Source organism: Myotis lucifugus, unplaced genomic scaffold (assembly GCF_000147115.1).
Source record: "Myotis lucifugus unplaced genomic scaffold, Myoluc2.0 scaffold_425, whole genome shotgun sequence".
Lineage (NCBI taxonomy): Eukaryota > Metazoa > Chordata > Mammalia > Chiroptera > Vespertilionidae > Myotis > Myotis lucifugus.
The window spans coordinates 665,145-682,898 of NW_005871473.1; the positions used below are offsets into that span (position 1 = coordinate 665,145).

At 54.9% G+C, this 17,754-nt stretch overlaps 1 protein-coding gene across 4 annotated transcripts in view; it reads right to left on the reverse strand.

Annotated features, from left to right (window-relative positions):
- Positions 1-965: 965 nt before the first annotated feature.
- Positions 966-17,754, reverse strand: part of AKAP13 (A-kinase anchoring protein 13) — a 92,714-nt gene continuing 75,925 nt past the window's right edge. For all 4 annotated transcript variants that reach the window (XM_023744049.1, XM_023744051.1, XM_023744052.1 and 1 more), the window contains 14 exons: positions 17,590-17,715; positions 17,367-17,484; positions 16,011-16,259; positions 14,087-14,163; positions 12,851-13,032; positions 12,655-12,737; positions 11,343-11,537; positions 10,509-10,670; positions 10,041-10,111; positions 9,537-9,581; positions 8,669-8,719; positions 8,013-8,458; positions 5,896-6,230; positions 966-5,095 (listed from right to left, as the gene is read on the reverse strand). In XM_023744049.1, the coding sequence (XP_023599817.1) occupies positions 5,046-5,095; positions 5,896-6,230; positions 8,013-8,458; positions 8,669-8,719; positions 9,537-9,581; positions 10,041-10,111; positions 10,509-10,670; positions 11,343-11,537; positions 12,655-12,737; positions 12,851-13,032; positions 14,087-14,163; positions 16,011-16,259; positions 17,367-17,484; positions 17,590-17,715 (2,190 nt within the window). In that variant the 3' untranslated portion in view covers positions 966-5,045. The remainder of the gene's footprint in view (positions 5,096-5,895; positions 6,231-8,012; positions 8,459-8,668; positions 8,720-9,536; positions 9,582-10,040; positions 10,112-10,508; positions 10,671-11,342; positions 11,538-12,654; positions 12,738-12,850; positions 13,033-14,086; positions 14,164-16,010; positions 16,260-17,366; positions 17,485-17,589; positions 17,716-17,754) is intronic.

Consider the following 17,754-nt stretch of genomic DNA (forward strand, 5'->3'; position numbering starts at 1 on the left):
ACCTCCGTGCGCTTCTTGCCTCCCAGACAGAGCCCGTCCCTGGCTCAAACCCAAGGACCATGGGAGGCCTGTCCCCCTCAGGAGGGTAGGGGGAGAGGGAAAGAGAAACATCAGTGATGAGAGAGAATCATTGATCAGCTGCCTCCTGCACGCCCCCTACTGGGGATGGAGCCTGCAACCCAGGCTCGTGGGAATTGAACTGTGACCTCCTGGTCATAGGTCGACGCTCAAGCACTGAGCCACGCGGGCCGGGCATAGAGGAGACGCTTAAGACATTGGTGCCCTTGCAAGTTCACTGGGAAAAGGAAGGTGCTTCGCACTCTGGCGGGAGTGGCTTCTTCCCATTGTTGCGAGAGGAGCTTGTAAGTGGCAAAGCCGAGATCCCAGGCGGCTTTGCACGGCACCATAGGGCACAGTGCCCAGGGGCCAGGGGGCTTGGGGGCCTTTTGCAGGAGCAGCAGCCGGGCTCCCACAGGTGGCTCAGCACAGCCCCTCCGCTGTAGTGGGTGGCAGTGGCTTCTCCGTGGAGCCCGCCTTCTGTGATCAAATCCAGCCAATCCCTGTGGGGCTCGAAGCAAATTACATTTTTCTTCCTGAATCATGTTTAGACAGTTGCCCTGTTTGGAGAGCGGGATGGGGTACAGAAAACTTGCAAAGAAAGGCAAATTAACCATATTTTTACATGAGTCTGTGGCAAAGGGCATTTTCCACTGCACTGATTTAACTGGACAGAGTTCTGGCACTTGGCACCCCGGGGTTCGGGGTCCCGGCTATAGCTAGAGTGGGAGTCCCCAAGAAGCCACCAGTGCTCCAGGCTCTCCTGGTTCCTGTCCCCAAATGCGGAAATAGGTTCCGCTGGGAGGAAGGCTCTCCTTGGAGTTGGGGAGGGGGTCCCCCTTTACCAGGAACCCAGAGTTATCTCCAGCAAGCCCAGACCCGGACGGACAGCCACACACCAGCCGCAGTCGAGACGTAAAGAACATTTATTTTTTTGGAAGGGTTGAGGGGGACTTTACAGAAATCTGAAGCCAATAACTAGACAGGAAGATAAATAAAATACAAAGCCAGTATGTTGTGGCAAAATTCCAAAAAACACACTGAAAAAAAATCTTTACAGTTTAAAACTGTTTACTTTGTACATAATTACAAATGCATATACAGCACGTGGGTTTCACCCCTTACTTAGTGGGATTCAGCACAGAAAAGTTCACACAGGGGAAACACGATGAGCAGACGCAGGTGTGCGCGGTCACCTCCTGCCTGTCCCGGCGGCCCCCCGCGCCCCCACGGGGTGCGTGACACACAGGAAGCCACAGGCTGAGCCGTGACCACAGGGCGGGGCCCTGTCGGTGCTCTCACTGCCCTTCCTGTTGGGCGGCTGCAAAAGGCAGAGGTGACAAGCGGGGTGCACGGGGGTCGGGGGCCGATCCTCCGTTGGCCGCAGGAGGCCGGGCACAGGCCGGCTCCGGCTGGGTGTCGGCAGCGGCTCAGCAGGGTCTGCGGCAGGAGAGCCTGGCCCACTTGTGTTTGCCCATCTTTGAACCTCACGAGATGGAGAAGTCATTCGAGGCCTGTCGTCTTTGCATAAATTCAGTTAGAGGAGGACATGGGAGAAGCAGCCTGTGTGTGTTTTTCCTATTATGGCCGCATTACAATACTTGTCATCCTAACACCTGGCCAGCAGGCGGTCCGTCCCAAGGCTCTGGTTAAGGAGGAATGTCACGATGCGTTGGAAGAAAGAGGAAGCAGCAAGGCCAAGCACGCTGTGCCCCTCCCCCGTCTCTTCAGGCCAAGAGCGCCAGGGCCCGGCTGGGACCCGGCCAGTCAGGACCACAGCCGTGTTGTCCAACTGTCCTGCTGCAGGGGCAAGGCACACCCACCCTGCCAGCCACCGTCCCTGCAGGCTCCCCATTCCAAGCGCACCCCAGCGTGTGGAGGGGGTCGATGCCCTGCGGCAGTGTCCCCTCCAAACCACCCTCTTTGTGGCCCTGGAGCCCCCTCACCAGGCCCCTCGCTCTACACCCCTCCCAGGACTCGGCTGTCCTCTGGCACAACTGCCACCATCGACACGGGAGTAAATGCGGCTCCAAGGTCCACACTCAAACCCTCGGGAGAAAGACCCGCTGGAGAGAAAGAACTCAGAGACGGAGGATGAAGGAGGAGCAACTTCTGTGAGGAGCAACTTCTGGACCACGGTCTGGCCTCTAAGGTTATGTACGGTCCCAGCTTTTCTTAAGGCAGAGCCCATTCTGTTGAACCCTATGCGCTCTATTCCTGCCCCAAAAAGGCCCCACAAAGCCCCAGGGCCTCACACTATGCTCACTGCTGCTAATGCCGGGCTTGGGAAGGTAACAGATAAGGGAGCAAATGAGCAAAGGGACAGGTTCCAGTGGTATTGCCCTGAGACTTAAGAGGAAAAAAGGTAAGATTCGTACCCTTTCCAAAAAAATCTTGACACAGATTTCTTGCCCACATACAGCTTAGGGGGTAGGATGGAACGTTGGCAAAGGTTGAACTGTGGCCATTTGCGTGTTTTTAACCTTTTGCGTTTTCCAAGAAGGAAACAGTTGACATAGTTGTCACAAAAGCGAAGCCAGCTGGCGACAGCATGAAAAGTGCACAGGTCACCCAGGCAGGATGACAATTACCGAGATGATATCATGGAGAGAAGGTACCTCCTTCCAGGAAACTCATTAGATTCTGGAGACCTGGGGAATCTGGAAGGCCTCGTCCCCCCAAAACTTAAACACAATGCTGGGCACCTGATCTCTGGAGGCTGATAGAGAAGCTGGGGGCCCCGAGGACTTGAACCTGAGTCACCCGAGAAGTCAACCCCTTCTCCCAGGAAAGAAACCCAGGCGGGGCTTAGACTCAGCGACTGAGCCGTCCTCAAGGTCATAGCACAAGCACAGCAGCAAAAATCCCCAAGTTCAACCTCGGAGGGGGCGGGGCGGGGAGTCTCAAACCGAAGCCAAGCTGTGCAGCCACACACACTCCCTGTCCACCGGCCTCTGAGCAGCAGCCTGACAGCCCATCGCATCATCCCGGGCACAAGCGGCCGGGCGCACGTGGACCCAGTGCTTCCTTCCAGCAGAGCGACACGAAGCCCCGGGGGGAACCCCAGCAGGCGACAAGGACAGACAGCTGAGCTCCGGGAGGGCCAGGCGGGCACGGCTGTGACACGAAGCTGGGGGGACGGGCTGCTTGCTGTTTAGGGTCTTTGGTGGTGGGCGGAGGGGTGGGTGGATACATGGTTACGAGAGAAAAGGAGAAATCAGTTGGTTTTATTCCTCAAGTCTATTGCTGGAGGTAAGAAATCTCAATGACAGAACCAGGCAAGGGTCCCTCCTCGGCGGCAAGAAGACACCCCTTCCTTGGTCAAAGGATGCGCTGGGGCTGGCGGGGGGGCAGGAAAGGGACCCTTCCCCACCCTGATGTCTTGTGGGCCTTCAAGGCACTTGCAGACACTGAGGAGTGAGCAGCCAGCGCCGTTCCCCCTCCACAGTGATCAGAGTTGAATAACCGTTGGGACAGTATGTTCGCCCTTCACACACACAGACACGGACACACACACACACAATAAATAAAACAAAACTAGCTAACGATTTTAAACCAGACCTCTTTCAAATAAACTGAAAGATAAATATCTCCATCTGCAAGGCCAGCTTGCAATTCATCAAGCACCAAGTTACAGATTTTTTGTTTTTTAAAAAGGACGGTCACGGCTCCCGAGGGGCAGAAGGCAGGAGTGGGAGCCGCGTCAGAGCCCGGTCCCCGGGGTCCCTCCCGGCAGCCACAGCGGGGCAGTGCGGCCTCGCAGGGGAGCCACGCCCACGGACCCCGGCACCGCCCAGCTGGTGACAAGCTGAAAGCAAATACAGACCCAACGCAGAAGGCAAAAAGGAGAGAAGACGGAGGACAGGAAACAGGCCGCCTCTGAGGCATCTTCGAGGGGCAGAGTGCAATAACCAACAGGCCTTTAGGTTTTTAGAAAACTTTTTAAGCAGTTAAGTTTTGCCAAGCCTCCAGACAGAGAGCCCTCCCGAGCCACACCCGGCCCGTGGAGACAGACCACTGTTTCACACCTTCACTGAGCTACTTCCCAGCTGGAGGTCCTAGCCCGGGGCGGGGACAAGCTCCTGCAGGAGAAGCGGGTCCCTATTGGTGGAGCTGAGGGGCCGCTGTCTCCCACGTGAGCGCCAGGCAGGACCAGCTTCCCCAGGAGCCGCCATGGTCCTCAGGAACATTGCCAGGAGGCTGTGGCCACTTCTGAGTGGTCAGTGACAACCAAAAAGTGTCACCCTGCAGGGGTCGTGGTGAGGAGGCCTCTCTGCTTCATCGCGCCCAGAACATGTGGGCAAACACCTTGGAAAGCCAGGGTGGAATTTCTTCCGAATTGATCAATGATATCGGACCCCTGTTTTGGTGGCTGGAACACCAGAATCGAGGAGGTGCCGATCGGATGCTTTTGAAACACACCAAGTCTTTTCTCACTGGTTTCCACACGTGTCCGTCATCCCTTCTACAGTGAAATGAGATACATGCAAACGGGTGCGGAGTGGGGGGTGGGAAACCGCCTCGGGGCCCAGCGGCGAGAGCCAAGCCTGCACGCGCCTGCGCAGTGCTCACGGACAGCCCCACTCGCACACGCAGACGGTCACTGTGTATGCACGCACAGCAAGTCCACGCTACCTGCTGTTGGAGTCTCAGAGGCGGTCCCCCAAATAAAAGGCAGCCAGCATTTCACACCTCATCTGGAACATTCTTTCAGCTTTTAGGAATTCCTGACATGGCCCAAACCACTGCCTGGACTTCTGGGGACACTACTTTCAGTGTAACACCCTCACCCGGGCCGGCCCCACCCCGTCGCCAGGGTGGGAAGTCCGGGCCTCCTCACCCACCGACGCGCGGGACCCTCTGTCCCTCAGGTCCCGGCCCCAAAGTGCGGGGGAGCGATGCTTGAAGAGGGCGGTGTCCACGCAGGAGAGCGGGCACGCAGGGACAGCAGGCGGCGGGCTGGTGCCACGGCCAGCGGCGGAGGGGGGTCAGCAGAAGATCTCCTCACTCTCTGCGGGCACTTCTGATGCAGGGCCGTCTGGAAAAGGGGACACAGAAGGAAAAAGAAATTCAGAAAAAATCGAACTCCCCCTTTTCCTCCCCAAACACAAGGCTCCTAAGCTGCAGACAGATGAGGGGCTGGGGGGCCGCCCCCTGCTCGCCGCCCTCACTCCTGCCAGGAGCCGACGTGATACTGAAGTGCACACTGAGTAGAGATACTATTATCAGTCCCTGGATGAGGCCAGGGAAGGCGGGAGGCTAGAGTGCTCCCGGTAGGTGGGCTCATTCCTGAGCTAGATGGACGCCTGAGAGGTACGCCTGCCCTCTGCACGCATGTGCCGCCTCCTGCTGGCACGTGCCGCCCTCTGCACGCATGTGCCGCCTCCTGCAGGCATGTGCCGCCCTCTGCAGGCATGTGCCGCCTCCTGCAGGCATGTGCCGCCCTCTGCAGGCATGTGCCGCCTCCTGCAGGCATGTGCCGCCCTCTGCAGGCATGTGCCGCCTCCTGCAGGCATGTGCCGCCCTCTGCAGGCATGTGCCGCCTCCTGCAGGCATGTGCCGCCCTCTGCAGGCATGTGCCGCCTCCTGCAGGCATGTGCCGCCCTCTGCATGCATGTGCCGCCTCCTGCAGGCACGTGCCGCACCGAGCGACCTGGGAGGCTCCCTGAACTGGTGTCTCGGCTCGTTGCGGGCAGTGCAAGGGGGTTTGGTGAGAAGTAGTACAGTTTGGCTTTTATACACCCCACGGTCCCTCTCACTAACCTGTCCCGCCATTAACATCTCCCCCTCCTCGGGCTCCAAGACAACCCGGCCACGGGGAGACGGTGTGCGACTCACCCCCAGACGGAGAGCGGCCTTTGTTCTTCTTCTTTTTCTCCTTCTTGTCCTTTGGCTTTGCCAATCCAAACAGGCGGGTGGAGGAGGAGGTGGGCGCCGGGGTCTGGCTGGGGCCCTCCGGCGCTCTGCTGGGTTGGCTGGCAGAACTCAGTATGTGAAAAGGCCCCTTGTCTTTGTGTGTCCGAGCAATGCTGTTCCGTTTTGGGGACACCGAGAGTTCTGAGTCCAAGGACCCTGACTTGGCTATCGAAGGCGCGGGCGGCAGCGGGGACTCCTCGGGGTTGGGGAGGAAGGAGGGGATCCTCAGCAGCTTGGTGTGTGGATGGGAGACCTGCACACGTGCGAGAGGAGGGGTGTGCTCAGAGGCTGCGGCACCCGGGGCCACTCGGGAGGCTGGCCAGGCTGCAACCCCTGCCCCGGACTCCACAGCCCTCAACGTAAAAAGGCTCAGGACTCCTTTACGGCAGGATCTATGCAAGTGCTGAAAATGTCACCTTTGACACCATTACTATTTTTACTACATGCACTTAACGCCTGCATCATAAAGAATTAATAGGACCTTGGACGAGGTCCCTCCACTCCCTGAAGAAAGAGGGGAGCTGCGACCCTGAAGGCTGATGTACACAGGGATGTGGGGATTACTTGGGGCTAAGAGATTCTAGAAGCCTGTTCAGGGTAGAAGTAGAGCAGCTGGAGAGTGGCGTTTACACCAGGAGTCTATTCTGGTCAAAGGCCAAACCGAGATAAAGCGAGATGAGGGCCGTCAGCCCCACCCGCACTCTCTGTGCCCGTGGAGCCCGAGGACTGGAAGGAACCCTCCTGCATCACAAACACACACACACACACACACAGGACGACTCTGCAGGGAGCAGAACCGCCCCTTCTAGAAGCTGTCAGCTGAATTCTCTTTCATGGTCCAAGGTCAATCGATCCATCAAATGGCAACAGGACGTGTGTATCTACCCGGCGATCTGTGCCCGCCCAGGCTTCCGCCTGCCCCAGCGTCTGTGCTCCAGGATCGCACGGGGCCCTGCAGGAGCTCAGTGCTGCGGAGGGAAAGCCTGCTTCCCCGAGTAGCAGCTACAGCCCAAGAGGGCCTCCACCAGCACCTCAGCACCAACACCCTCTCCGCACAGAGCAGCTGCTTCCCACCCAGGGTGGGCTCTCCCTGTGACTGACACCCCTGAACCCACCTCCCCGTCCTTTCAGGGCCATTGACTGCCACCTGGTGCTCACAGGCAGGGCATGGGCCCTGAGCCTTGGCACGTTTCCCCACATGGGCTACCGGTTCCTTTAGGGGGGGCCGTTCTGATCTCTTTCTTGTTGTTAATCCTCATCTGAGGACATGTTTCCCATTGATTTTCAGAGAGTGGAAGGAAGGGAGGTAGAGAAGAGAGAGAGAGAAGAACATTGATGTGAGAGAGATGGAATCCGCAACCCAGGTAGGTGCCTCTGACCGGGAATTGAACCTGAGACCCTTCAATCCACAGGCCGGTGCTCTGACCACTGATCCACACCGGCCAGGGCCATTCTGATTTCTTACACGGGACAGAGCAGAGGGGCTGCTCCTCAAGTCCCAGCTGGCTGGCCACCACCGTCTCAGGCTCGCTGAGGACGTGTCCGTTAACTTCCTGATCAAGTCCCCAGCATTGCCATTCCCCACATCAACCTCTCGGGGATGGAAACAGGAGAGAAGACTCCCTTCCCCCTCCCCTTCCTATGAAAAGAGACTATAGACTCGGCCTTTCTCTCTCGCGTCCTTTCTCCTGGTGCTGAGCACAGAGGTCCCACTGACCGCGACCCCTTCTGCCTCGGCCCCTATACCTGACAGACGGCCCCCATACCTGACAGACGGCCCCATACCTGACAGACGGCCCCATACCTGACAGACGGCCCCATACCTGACAGACGGCCCCATACCTGACAGGCGGCCCCCATACCTGACAGACGGCCCCATACCTGACAGACGGCCCCATACCTGACAGACGGCCCCCATACCTGACAGACGGCCCCCATACCTGACAGACAGCCCCCATACCTGACAGACAGCCCCCATACCTGACAGACGGCCCCATACCTGACAGACGGCCCCATACCTGACAGACGTCGCGCTCCAGCAGACGTCGCGCTCCAGCTGCCTCTGGCTGAGCCGCTCCGTGTCCCGCTTCAGCTGCTCCTGCTCCCGCTCGAGCTGCTTCTGGGCCGTGCGCAGCCGCTCCAGGTCGTACTGGTAGGCGCCCCTCTTCTGCAGCAGCGCCTCCCGGTCCCGCTCCAGGTCCTGCTGGCCCCGCTGCACCTCCTCCTCGCGCTGGGCCAGCCGGGCCTCCCGCTCCTGCAGCGCCCGCTCCCGGGCCTCCCACTCGCGCTCCCGCCGCCGCCGCTCCTCCAGGTGCTGCGCCTGCTGCCTCTGCAGGTCGGCCAGGTCCTGGCGCTGCCGCTCCAGGCTGCGCTGCTTCTCCTGCTCCACCAGGGAGCTGGGCCGGGACGAGCTGCGGGCGAGTGCCCTCTCGCTCAGCAGCAGCTTCTGGTCCTCGATGTAGCTGTCCTGCTGCAGCACCACCCCCTGCAGGGCACCAGGAGGGACCGGTGAGCCTCTGGCTGGGACCGCGCTCCCTGCCCCTCCTGTCCTGGGTCCAGGGGCACCAGGCACGAGACTGAGGGCCCCGTTTACCCATAAGTAACCTCCAAACTAAAACACCCGGGCCACCAACACCCCCTCCGCACTGTTCTTCTGGAGAGAAATGCGTGAAGGGGCGGGAGAGGGGGCTCATACCTGCAAGGTGCTAAGGAGCTCGTGGAGGTGGACGATGCTCTGGATGACCTGCTGCACAGGGGACACAACGGAGACCTCCCGTCAGGACGGAGCCCCGACCCCGCCCCTGCCCCCGCCCCCCCGCCGGCCATCTGACCGACAAGCTCCCTACGCACACAAGGCACTTGCCTTCCAACCAAAGGCTTTCAAACTGAAAGCACCGAAGAGAATAAGTGGGTACAAGCAGTCAAGAAAAACATGACACAGGAAAAAGGACATATATGTAATACCCTTTGTAATGCTTTAAGCAATAAAAATAAAAAAAATAAATAAATAAAAATAAAGTTATTTCCTCATATTAAAAAAAAAAAAACAAAAAAAAAAAACCAAAAAACATGACACAAAGAACGGTGGTAGGCGGGACCTCAGAACATAGTAAAATGTATTATAAAGCGCCGGTCATTTAAAACGAGTGCCACCAAAATGACACACCTACCAATCTCACAGGACAGAAAGCACAAAGCCAATCGTAAGATTTTAGCATATGGTACAAGGAGCATTTGTACATCAATGGGGAAGAAATCGCAATGAATTATTCTGAGAAAATTAGCTAGATCTTTGGAAAAAATTAAGTTTGAACCCTGGTTCACACAAAAAAAAATTCTAATAGATTAAAATAAGTGTAAAAGAGCCATAACAGAACTGTAAGAAAGCAGGCAACGCTTCGGCACAAAGTCACGTGACGCCGGTGGCCAGCGTGACAGCCCTCTGCGAAGTGTGCAGAGCACAGCCCGGAGCCAGCCTGTTCACACAGGAAAACAAGCGGGAGTATTCCTAATGGAACAGTTACCCGCAAGTCACCCTCTTCAACAGCTCACCACGTCCTTACCTCATTGTTTCTTTTCAGCATAAACGCCAGGTTGGCATTTCCACCCTAGGAAACAAAAACCACAGTTTCAAAGCATGAAGGTCCCGGGGCAGGAAGCACACCCAGCGTGCGTCTGGGTCACACTGCGCGCCCCTCTGTCCTGTTCTACCTCAGCCTCTCATGCGGGGAAATGAAGGTTCCCCGCTGAGCTGCTGCTCGAGCCTTGTCAAGAGTTCATGTTGGTTTGGGCCTTTTACACAAACCTCTTGACAAAACTGGTCCTGCAGGGCCGGGCCGAGCTCTGAGTGTAAACATGAAGCTCTAAGTCGAGAGGCCACGCGGCCCGTGAGACGGGGACTCCTAATAGTACCGTGTGCTCAAACATGCGCTTTCCTCTTCAGATCAAGTGGGAAACAGAAACAGCAAGTCAGGAATCCAAAACGAGATCAAAGTGGACGAATTCCAAAGCCTATGAAATCAGAGCGCAGTGCCCAGGAGGTCGTGGTGCATTTTGGGAAAACATGCCTTTTTCAGACCGCTGTCCGATTCCGTGCGCCGCAGGTCCTGGCCATCGTCTCCCTCCTCCTTGTCTCCTCCTAAACACACAAACAGGCGTGTCCCTTCAGCTGTGCAACAGATTAGCCAGGAAAGAATACAACACACACGGCTTAGGGATGCGGTATTTCTGAGCCCCACTAAGGACAAAGGCTGGGAGGCCACCTGGAGGCAGCCAAGCGACTCCTAATCGTTCTACTGACGCCGAAGAACCAGAAGCAAATGGAAGGACGAGTGTTGTTCTGCCTCCGGCTGCAGCTTAGCTGAGACCCGGAACCCCTTCGTTATGCGACATGAACCTGACCCTGAGACAGCTCCCTGAGTGTATGGCAGCAGGTCCTTAGGAGACTCGCGCTGAACCATTACGGACGACTGAGACCATTTCTAGTTCTGCTAGTCCAGGACGGCCTCTGAAAGCACCAGCTCACACTCACTCACCTTTGGAAGCGTTCATCTGGTGGCTGTCGAATCCCCCGAAGGTCTCTGCTCTCCGGGGCAAGGAGACGGGGCCAACTGTGCCTTCCTGCCCCGCAGGGCTGCTCCCCGCCGGCCCGAGGGGGCCTCCCAGGCTTCCACTCACCAAACCCTGCAGGATCTCCACTGGGAAGAGGAAACAGGCAAACCCTACGTTAAAAAGCTCAGATTTTTCCAAAATAAATTGTGTGGAAAAGGATGGTGGGAGGGGCTGGAAATTAAATTTTACACATAAAGAACAGGAGCAAGACTAAACAGTGGGGTCTACACAGAGGACTGGGCCACAGAACCATAAAGAAATGGAAGTGGGCACTGTGAGTCCCAGCACCTGCTCTTTCTGGAGGGCGGGAGCCAGCTTTGATGGGGACAGGACACATGGGAGGGCTCCTAGGGTGTCTGGCCACAGTTTACTTCTTGGCCTGGGGAGTGGCTACAAGATGCTCACCTGGCCCTGGCCGTGTGGCTCAGTGGGTTGGAGCACTGTCCCATACACCAAGGGGTTGTGGGTTCGATTCCCAGTCAGGGCACACAGCCAGGTTGCAGGTTCAATTCCAGGTTGGGAAGCATACGGGAGGCAACTGATCGATGTTCCCCTCTCTCCCTCTCTCTTTCTCTCTCGCCCTCCCTCCTTTTCCCCGTCTCTAAAATCAAATTTTTTTAAAAGGTGCTCACCTGGTAACTCACTAACGTGAAATGTTTGTTTGGGGTTGTTTTCTGTATTTGTGCTGTTTAACAATAAGAAGTAACAGTGTACACACCACACTGGGGAAAGAAGGGGAAGCAGTGAACGGAGATTACCCTCATTTATTGCACTTTTCATTAAAGGTCCTCCCTTGAGCGCCTCCTCTGTGTTGGAGCGGAAGAGGATTCGAGGGCTGAGGGTCGGGGAGTATTCCTCCGACAAGGGGGTGCTGCACTCCATCATGTCCCGAAAGATCACCTCCTTCTCTTCTAGTAGGAGCAGGATCTGCTGGTCCTTTTGCTGAAGTTGTTCTGAGGTGGATGGAGAAAGGACTGGTGGTTTGATCCCTTGGTATGATGCGGTGACTAAGACACGAGCACCACCTTGTGGTATCTCATGGGACAGCAGAGAACAGAGCTTTCCCCCTTTAATTTTCTTCCTGGAGACTGTGTCAAGTTTTCCTTCTGTGATTTCTATCTAGTAACCTCCCCTCGTCCTTCTAGGCAAACACTGGGATTTCTGACATCACAAGCCAGCGCGCTTTTCTGGCTTTTGCCCATCACTACATCGACTCGCTCCAGGGCCATAAGGAGGTCTTCTATGTCAGCCTTTCCAGCACGGAGATCCCTCCCTCCTGTGAGGCCCTCACTGGTTCTCTTCCTACAATCCTCCCTCAGGTACAGACCTGTCCCCTGCACTGGAATATCTGGGGTCCCCTTGGCTCCATCCTGGGCTGCTGTCTAGCCTTACACACCTCCCTCCTGGGGTCTCCTTCACTGCCATGCCTTCAATTACTGCTGGTGCTAATACCCCAGCACCGGCAAAGGGGGATGAGCACTCAGCTCTGCTGTCAGGAGACAGGGAGCAAAATCCTGGCCCTGCCGTGAACTGTAGGTGGGCCCTGGTTGGCGCGGCCTTTGGCGCCTCAGCTTTCTCATCTGCATAATGGGCACGAGAATCCAAGTCTCGCAGGGACATTGACAAGACCACACAAAACAGTAGGGACTTCGTAGTGGTCAAGCATAATCAACAGGCACCCTTCTCCCCAAACCACCTCAGAACTCACTGGTGAACGTACGGCACAGCAGCCAGGGTAACATGAAACCAGACTGACCGGGAAGTTCTTTTCCTCAAGTCCCTTTCCCTCTTGTTTTAATCTTAGATGTGACCTTGATTTTTGCAAAATTGTCTGTGGCAAAGGGTCCCAGAAGACGGATACTGAGACAAGAGAATCAAGATTCCTGGGATCTAGGGTGGGACACAGTCTTACGTCTGCTTTGTACCAGGACTGTGACAGCTCAGACTTGGTTTCTCTTTTGTGAAAAGCTCTTGATCCCCCCGTTTTGGAGTGTCTGCAGGGCAGCTCTGGAACCCAGGCCCTGGGAGAACACCACAGACAGGGTCTCAGGCCACTTCCCACCGCGTTACCTTTTAATTCCCGGGCTTTGGTGTCCAACATTTTCTTTTCTTCCTCATTCTCACTTGGAATTCCTTCATCTTCATCTCTGTTCCTAACACAACCAAAATAAAACGAAAGGAAAGATCCCTGAGACATGGATTACCCTGGGACTGCCGGCGATCAGGAAAGCGCGAGGCAGGAGGCCCGGGCGGGCGTGCGGCTTACAGGGTGTTGATTGTGTCCTGGATGATCTGGATCCAGCTGTTGCGCTCCTCTTTGGAGCTGGCGTGGACTTCCACCATCTCCGGGTCCTTCATGCCCATGCTGATGAGGAATAACCCCTTCTCCTCGTGCGCCACCTCCCTCACAATCAGCTTCTTCAAGGAGATCACTGTCGATTTCTGGTCCTAGAAGAAGGGGGGAGGGGCAGATGTAAGAAATGTTCACAATAGTCTAACTCTTAGGGACTTCAATCTCAGGTGAGACCGGATGCCTTTTTATTTGTGTTGTGTGTTTAAATTTATTTTTATTGATCTCAGAGAGGAAGGGGAAGGGAAAGAAACATCAATCATGAGAGAGAATCATTGATCAGCTGCCTCCTGCACACCCCCTACTGGGAATGGAGCCAACAACCTGGGCATGTGCCCTGACCTGGAACCGAACCATGACCTCCTGGTTCATAGGTTGATGCTCAACAACTGAGCCACACCAGCCAGGCAAGATGCCTTTTTAAAGCACATGGTTAGCCCTGACCAGTTTGGCTCAGTGACTAGAGCGTCGGCCTGTGGACTGAAGAGTCCCAGGTTCGATTCCGGTCAAGGGCATGTACCTTGGTTGCGGGCACATCCCCAGTAGGGGGTGTGCAGGAGGCAGCTGATCGATGTTTCTCTCTCATGGATGTTTCTAACTCTCTATCCCTCTCCCTTCCTCTCTGTAAAAAAATCAATAAAATATATTTAAAAAATAAATAAAGCACATGGTTAAACAATGGTATATGTAGGATAAAGAGAAATATCTCATTATTTCACTTACATTTTATCAAACAGAAAAAAGTTCCACAAAGGAAATGACAATTTATGGCTATGAAGGTTTGAGTCATGTTTTCTACATGATGAATCTTTCCATGTTCCTCACAGAATCTGGCTAGCAATATTATATATTAGCATGATTTATGGGGCACAATGGGTGAGAAATACTCCAGTGATCAAATGTCCGAGGCTCTCAAAAGGATTGTAAAGAAACAGAAAAAAAAAAAAATTTGGGGGGGGGATAGGGGAGTCTGGGAGAGGGACAGAAAATTGTTATTATATAAGAAATTATCCAGACAAATTTGTCCTGAGCTGATGGATTTTGAGAGCAGGGAGACCAACAACACAGTGTTTCATTTATGCTCAATTTATCCTTAACTGTCCTGAACACTGTTATTAATTACAAACAGAAGAGACGAACAATTGAGCTTACCAATGACGCAAAGACGTACTTCTGGTCTTTTTCTTGAAGGAAAACTAAAATGTCAGTCAGCAGAACTGCTTGGACCTCTGCAGGGCGGGGGAGAGAAGAGAACAATGGCTGTTGAACAGGGTAGCTCTGAGCAGCATTTTCATGAGTAATTCGCAGCACACCCAGAGCCAGGCAGGGCCAGGCTGCACGGCCTCACATTGCGCCAGGACCCGGATCTGGTCACTAGGCTTTCAGGGGCATTTCAAAATGGGGTTTTTATCACCAGTGCCCCGTCTTGGAAAAGTTTAAGTATTTAGTTCTGAAAAGATCCATCTCATGAGGAAAGATCTGAAGAATAAAATACTCGAGGAATATAATTGGAGAGCAGGACTTGAACAGATGTTAGACAGCAACATATTCCACAAAATACTCCCGGTCGCAGGACTTCCCACCTTCCGCTTAGAGCGATGGGAAAGGCGTGGGATCGCAGGCAGGAACGCTGCCAGAAGGTGATGTGGAAAAGTCTCTAAGTGTCAGAACAGAAGGCTACACACCGCCCTCTGATTCCACAGGCAGGTGTGAGCACGTGGCTTTGTGTCAAGTCCACCTCAGCCTCTCCATGCCACGAAACAGCCTTCTCTGCTTCTCAACGCACATGAACATCTCTAGTTGGATCTAGGAATCAGAAGGCCACAGCCTGGCCGGCGTGGCTCAGTGGCTGAGCATCAACCAATGAACCAGGAGGTCGAGGTTTGATTTCGGTGAGGCACATGCCCAGGTTGCGGGCTCCATCCCCAGTAGGGGGCGTGCAGGAGGCAGCCGATCAATGGTTCTCTCATCATTCATGTTTCTATCTCTCTCTCCCTATTCCTTCCTCTCTGGAATATTTAAAAGGCCACAAACTCCTGATGTAATCCTGTAGGAGCACAGATGACACCTTGCATCTCTGCCTGAAGGATAAAGTCGGACATCTCTGCAGTGAGCCTCCTGTGGCATCCTCTCTGGAAAGGGGGACCACGACTCCGTGGGAAGAACGGCACTGACACGTGCAGCCCTCCTGCCGCTCCGGGTCACCACTGCAAAGCCAGGAAGAAAACAAGCGAGGCTGCCTCCCTTCCAGGGAGGGCGAGTGTTCAGCCTGGATGACAGTCATTTTCCAGGCACTGCCTTTTTTTTTTTTAAGTTTACTTTAAGTAATTCAGGTGCCTGCCAAAAAAAAAGGTTCTAAAACACAAGTTTCACCCTCAGTGGATCCTGAGGTTTACACGCTCGGTGTCAGGGGCCCGGAGAAACCCCCCCCTTCAAAGGGCACCCACACAGGACTGGCTGTTCCTGGCACGAGTTCACTGGGGGGAGAATGACTCAACACCCACTTCTATCTGCGCTGGCGGCCTTTCGGGTCAGAAAACCTATTGCTCCGCCGCGGGCTGGACCACAACTTCATCCCAACATCTGGGACCTGTTAGTTTTTGTTAGGGGAGTGGATAAACGGCTTTGTAAAGGAAAGAATACGGAGCCAGCTCCAGCTGGAAAAGTTAGGCCTCACAGGGCAGGGAGGGCCAGCCAGCAGCTCAAAGACAGCGGGAGAGAGCAGTGCGGACGGCCCCGAGCCAGGCCTGTGGCCCTGTTGTCCTTCTCTTGTAGGGACATACACCGTCCTTAACACCTGCGTGTTATCTGACCTCTTGCTTTGGTCTGAAGGCTGATGCTCTATCCTCTGAACCAAGGGCTACACTTGGTGTGTTTACATGATTTTAGAAGCTCTCTCAAACCAGACCTTTTGGATGCAAGATTAAGAACAATTACATGATGGTTGTTCCTGCATGATGTTTGGATATGGGCTCCCTCGGAAAAACCTGGTGGTGGGTTTCTAACAAAAACACTTGGATTTTGCCCGCTGTCCTCTGGCACCTGCTCAGAGCGAGAGAGAAAACTCGACCCGCACCTTTCAACCTGCCCGCGGCGTTCTTCAGAAACACACTCCCGTCCCGCACCAGCTTCTTCCGCTTCAAGTCCTCCTTGGCAAACATCTGACCGCTCTTCATCCTCATGATCGACTTGCTATCTGTCTTCGTGTAAATCTCATTCAGACGCACTTTCTTCTCGTAACTCGCCACTTTGCTGTCCACGGCTCCAATCACCTCCTTCACGAGGCTCAGGGACTGAGCCAGGTCTTGCTGCTCCACCTCGTTGTCTGAGAAGGAAAGGAGAATGGTTTCCCATGGAGCCTTGCAGACAAGGGCAGGAGGGGCCCTGCCCTCCGCCCTCAGCCTTCTCCCTGTGCGCACGCTGTCGGAGCAATGCCAGTCTGTCTACGATCATGTGCTTATCCCGCTCTTGGGGACAAGTTTAAATCTAAGTAAAGCTAGACATTTGCGATAATATAGGAAACATACAATTATATGCTACGTTCGCAAGTAGAAGGAGGCAAACCTTTTTAGGGAGGAAGAGGAGCAACAAGTTTCTTACTTGTCTGTTTCACCTCATCTTTCATGTAATGGCGTATGAGCAGGATTAGCCATGAGTGCGTGAGAAGGAGCGGCCATCCCAGCGCTGACGGGAGGAATCGGGGGGAACTATCACCCGTCCAGTGACAGGGAGAAGTTATTCAGATCATTGGACTCTTTCCCCCCAAACTATGAAAGTTTACGTAGGAAGTCACGGAGGCAGAAGTGAGCAGTAGAAGAAAACAAGGAAACAAGGAAACAAGGAAACAAGTTATAGAGGAAACAGAAGGGCGTTTGGAACTTGGGGGGGAGGGTACGGGGGGAGGGATACGAGCCTTGAGAGGAGAAAGAGGAAGGAAAGGTGCCTACATGCTCCAGAGAGAGAGAGACAGACAGACAGACGGACAGACAGACAGAGGAAAGGGAGGGAGGATGCGCCCAGGTCACTGAACGCTTGATGGGATCACTAAGGGGTTCCTTCCCTTCTCACTATGACCCACTCTCAGTCTGCTGACATCATGTTCAAGTGTGTGTGTGCTAACCCTCACCCGAGGATATTTTCCCATTGAATTTTAGGGAGTGGAAGGGAGGGGGAGAGACAGAAACATCAATGTGAGAGAGACACATTGACTGGTTGCCTCCACATGTGCCCTACCAGGGTCAGGGATTGAGCCTGCAACTGAGGTACATGCCCTTGACCAGAATCGAACCTGGGACGCTTCAGTCCATGGGCCAACCCTCTAGCCCCGGAGCCACACTGGCGAGGGCGAATGTTTCACGTTTTTACTAAAACACCGCGGTTTTGAAGATAAAGACCCAGGATCCCTTTAGGCCCGTAAAGCAGGAACGCTCACCCTTGGTGCACTGCAGGATCCTCTGGAACAGCACCGGGTACTTGGTGATCCGCTGCGTGACCAGCAGTATGCACTCGGGGATGCCCAGCCGCCTCACCACCGCGCTGCTCATCTTCTTCTGCAAGGGAACGAGAGCGTGAGGACCCGCCCAGCGGAGGCGCCGCTCACCCTGTGGGACACGGCGCTCGGGACCACGACGGGTGCTCCTGCTGCACGGCACTACCTTCACGAAGGCCTGGAAGCGCTTGTCCTTGGTGTACAGGTCTTTGAAGTAGTTCACCGACTGGTTGTGCTGCCCACAGAACTTGCCGTACGTCTTCTTCAGGCGCTCGGCGTTCTCCCCGGAAAACTGCACAGGAGAGAGCGGAGGTCAGGCCGTAACTCAGAC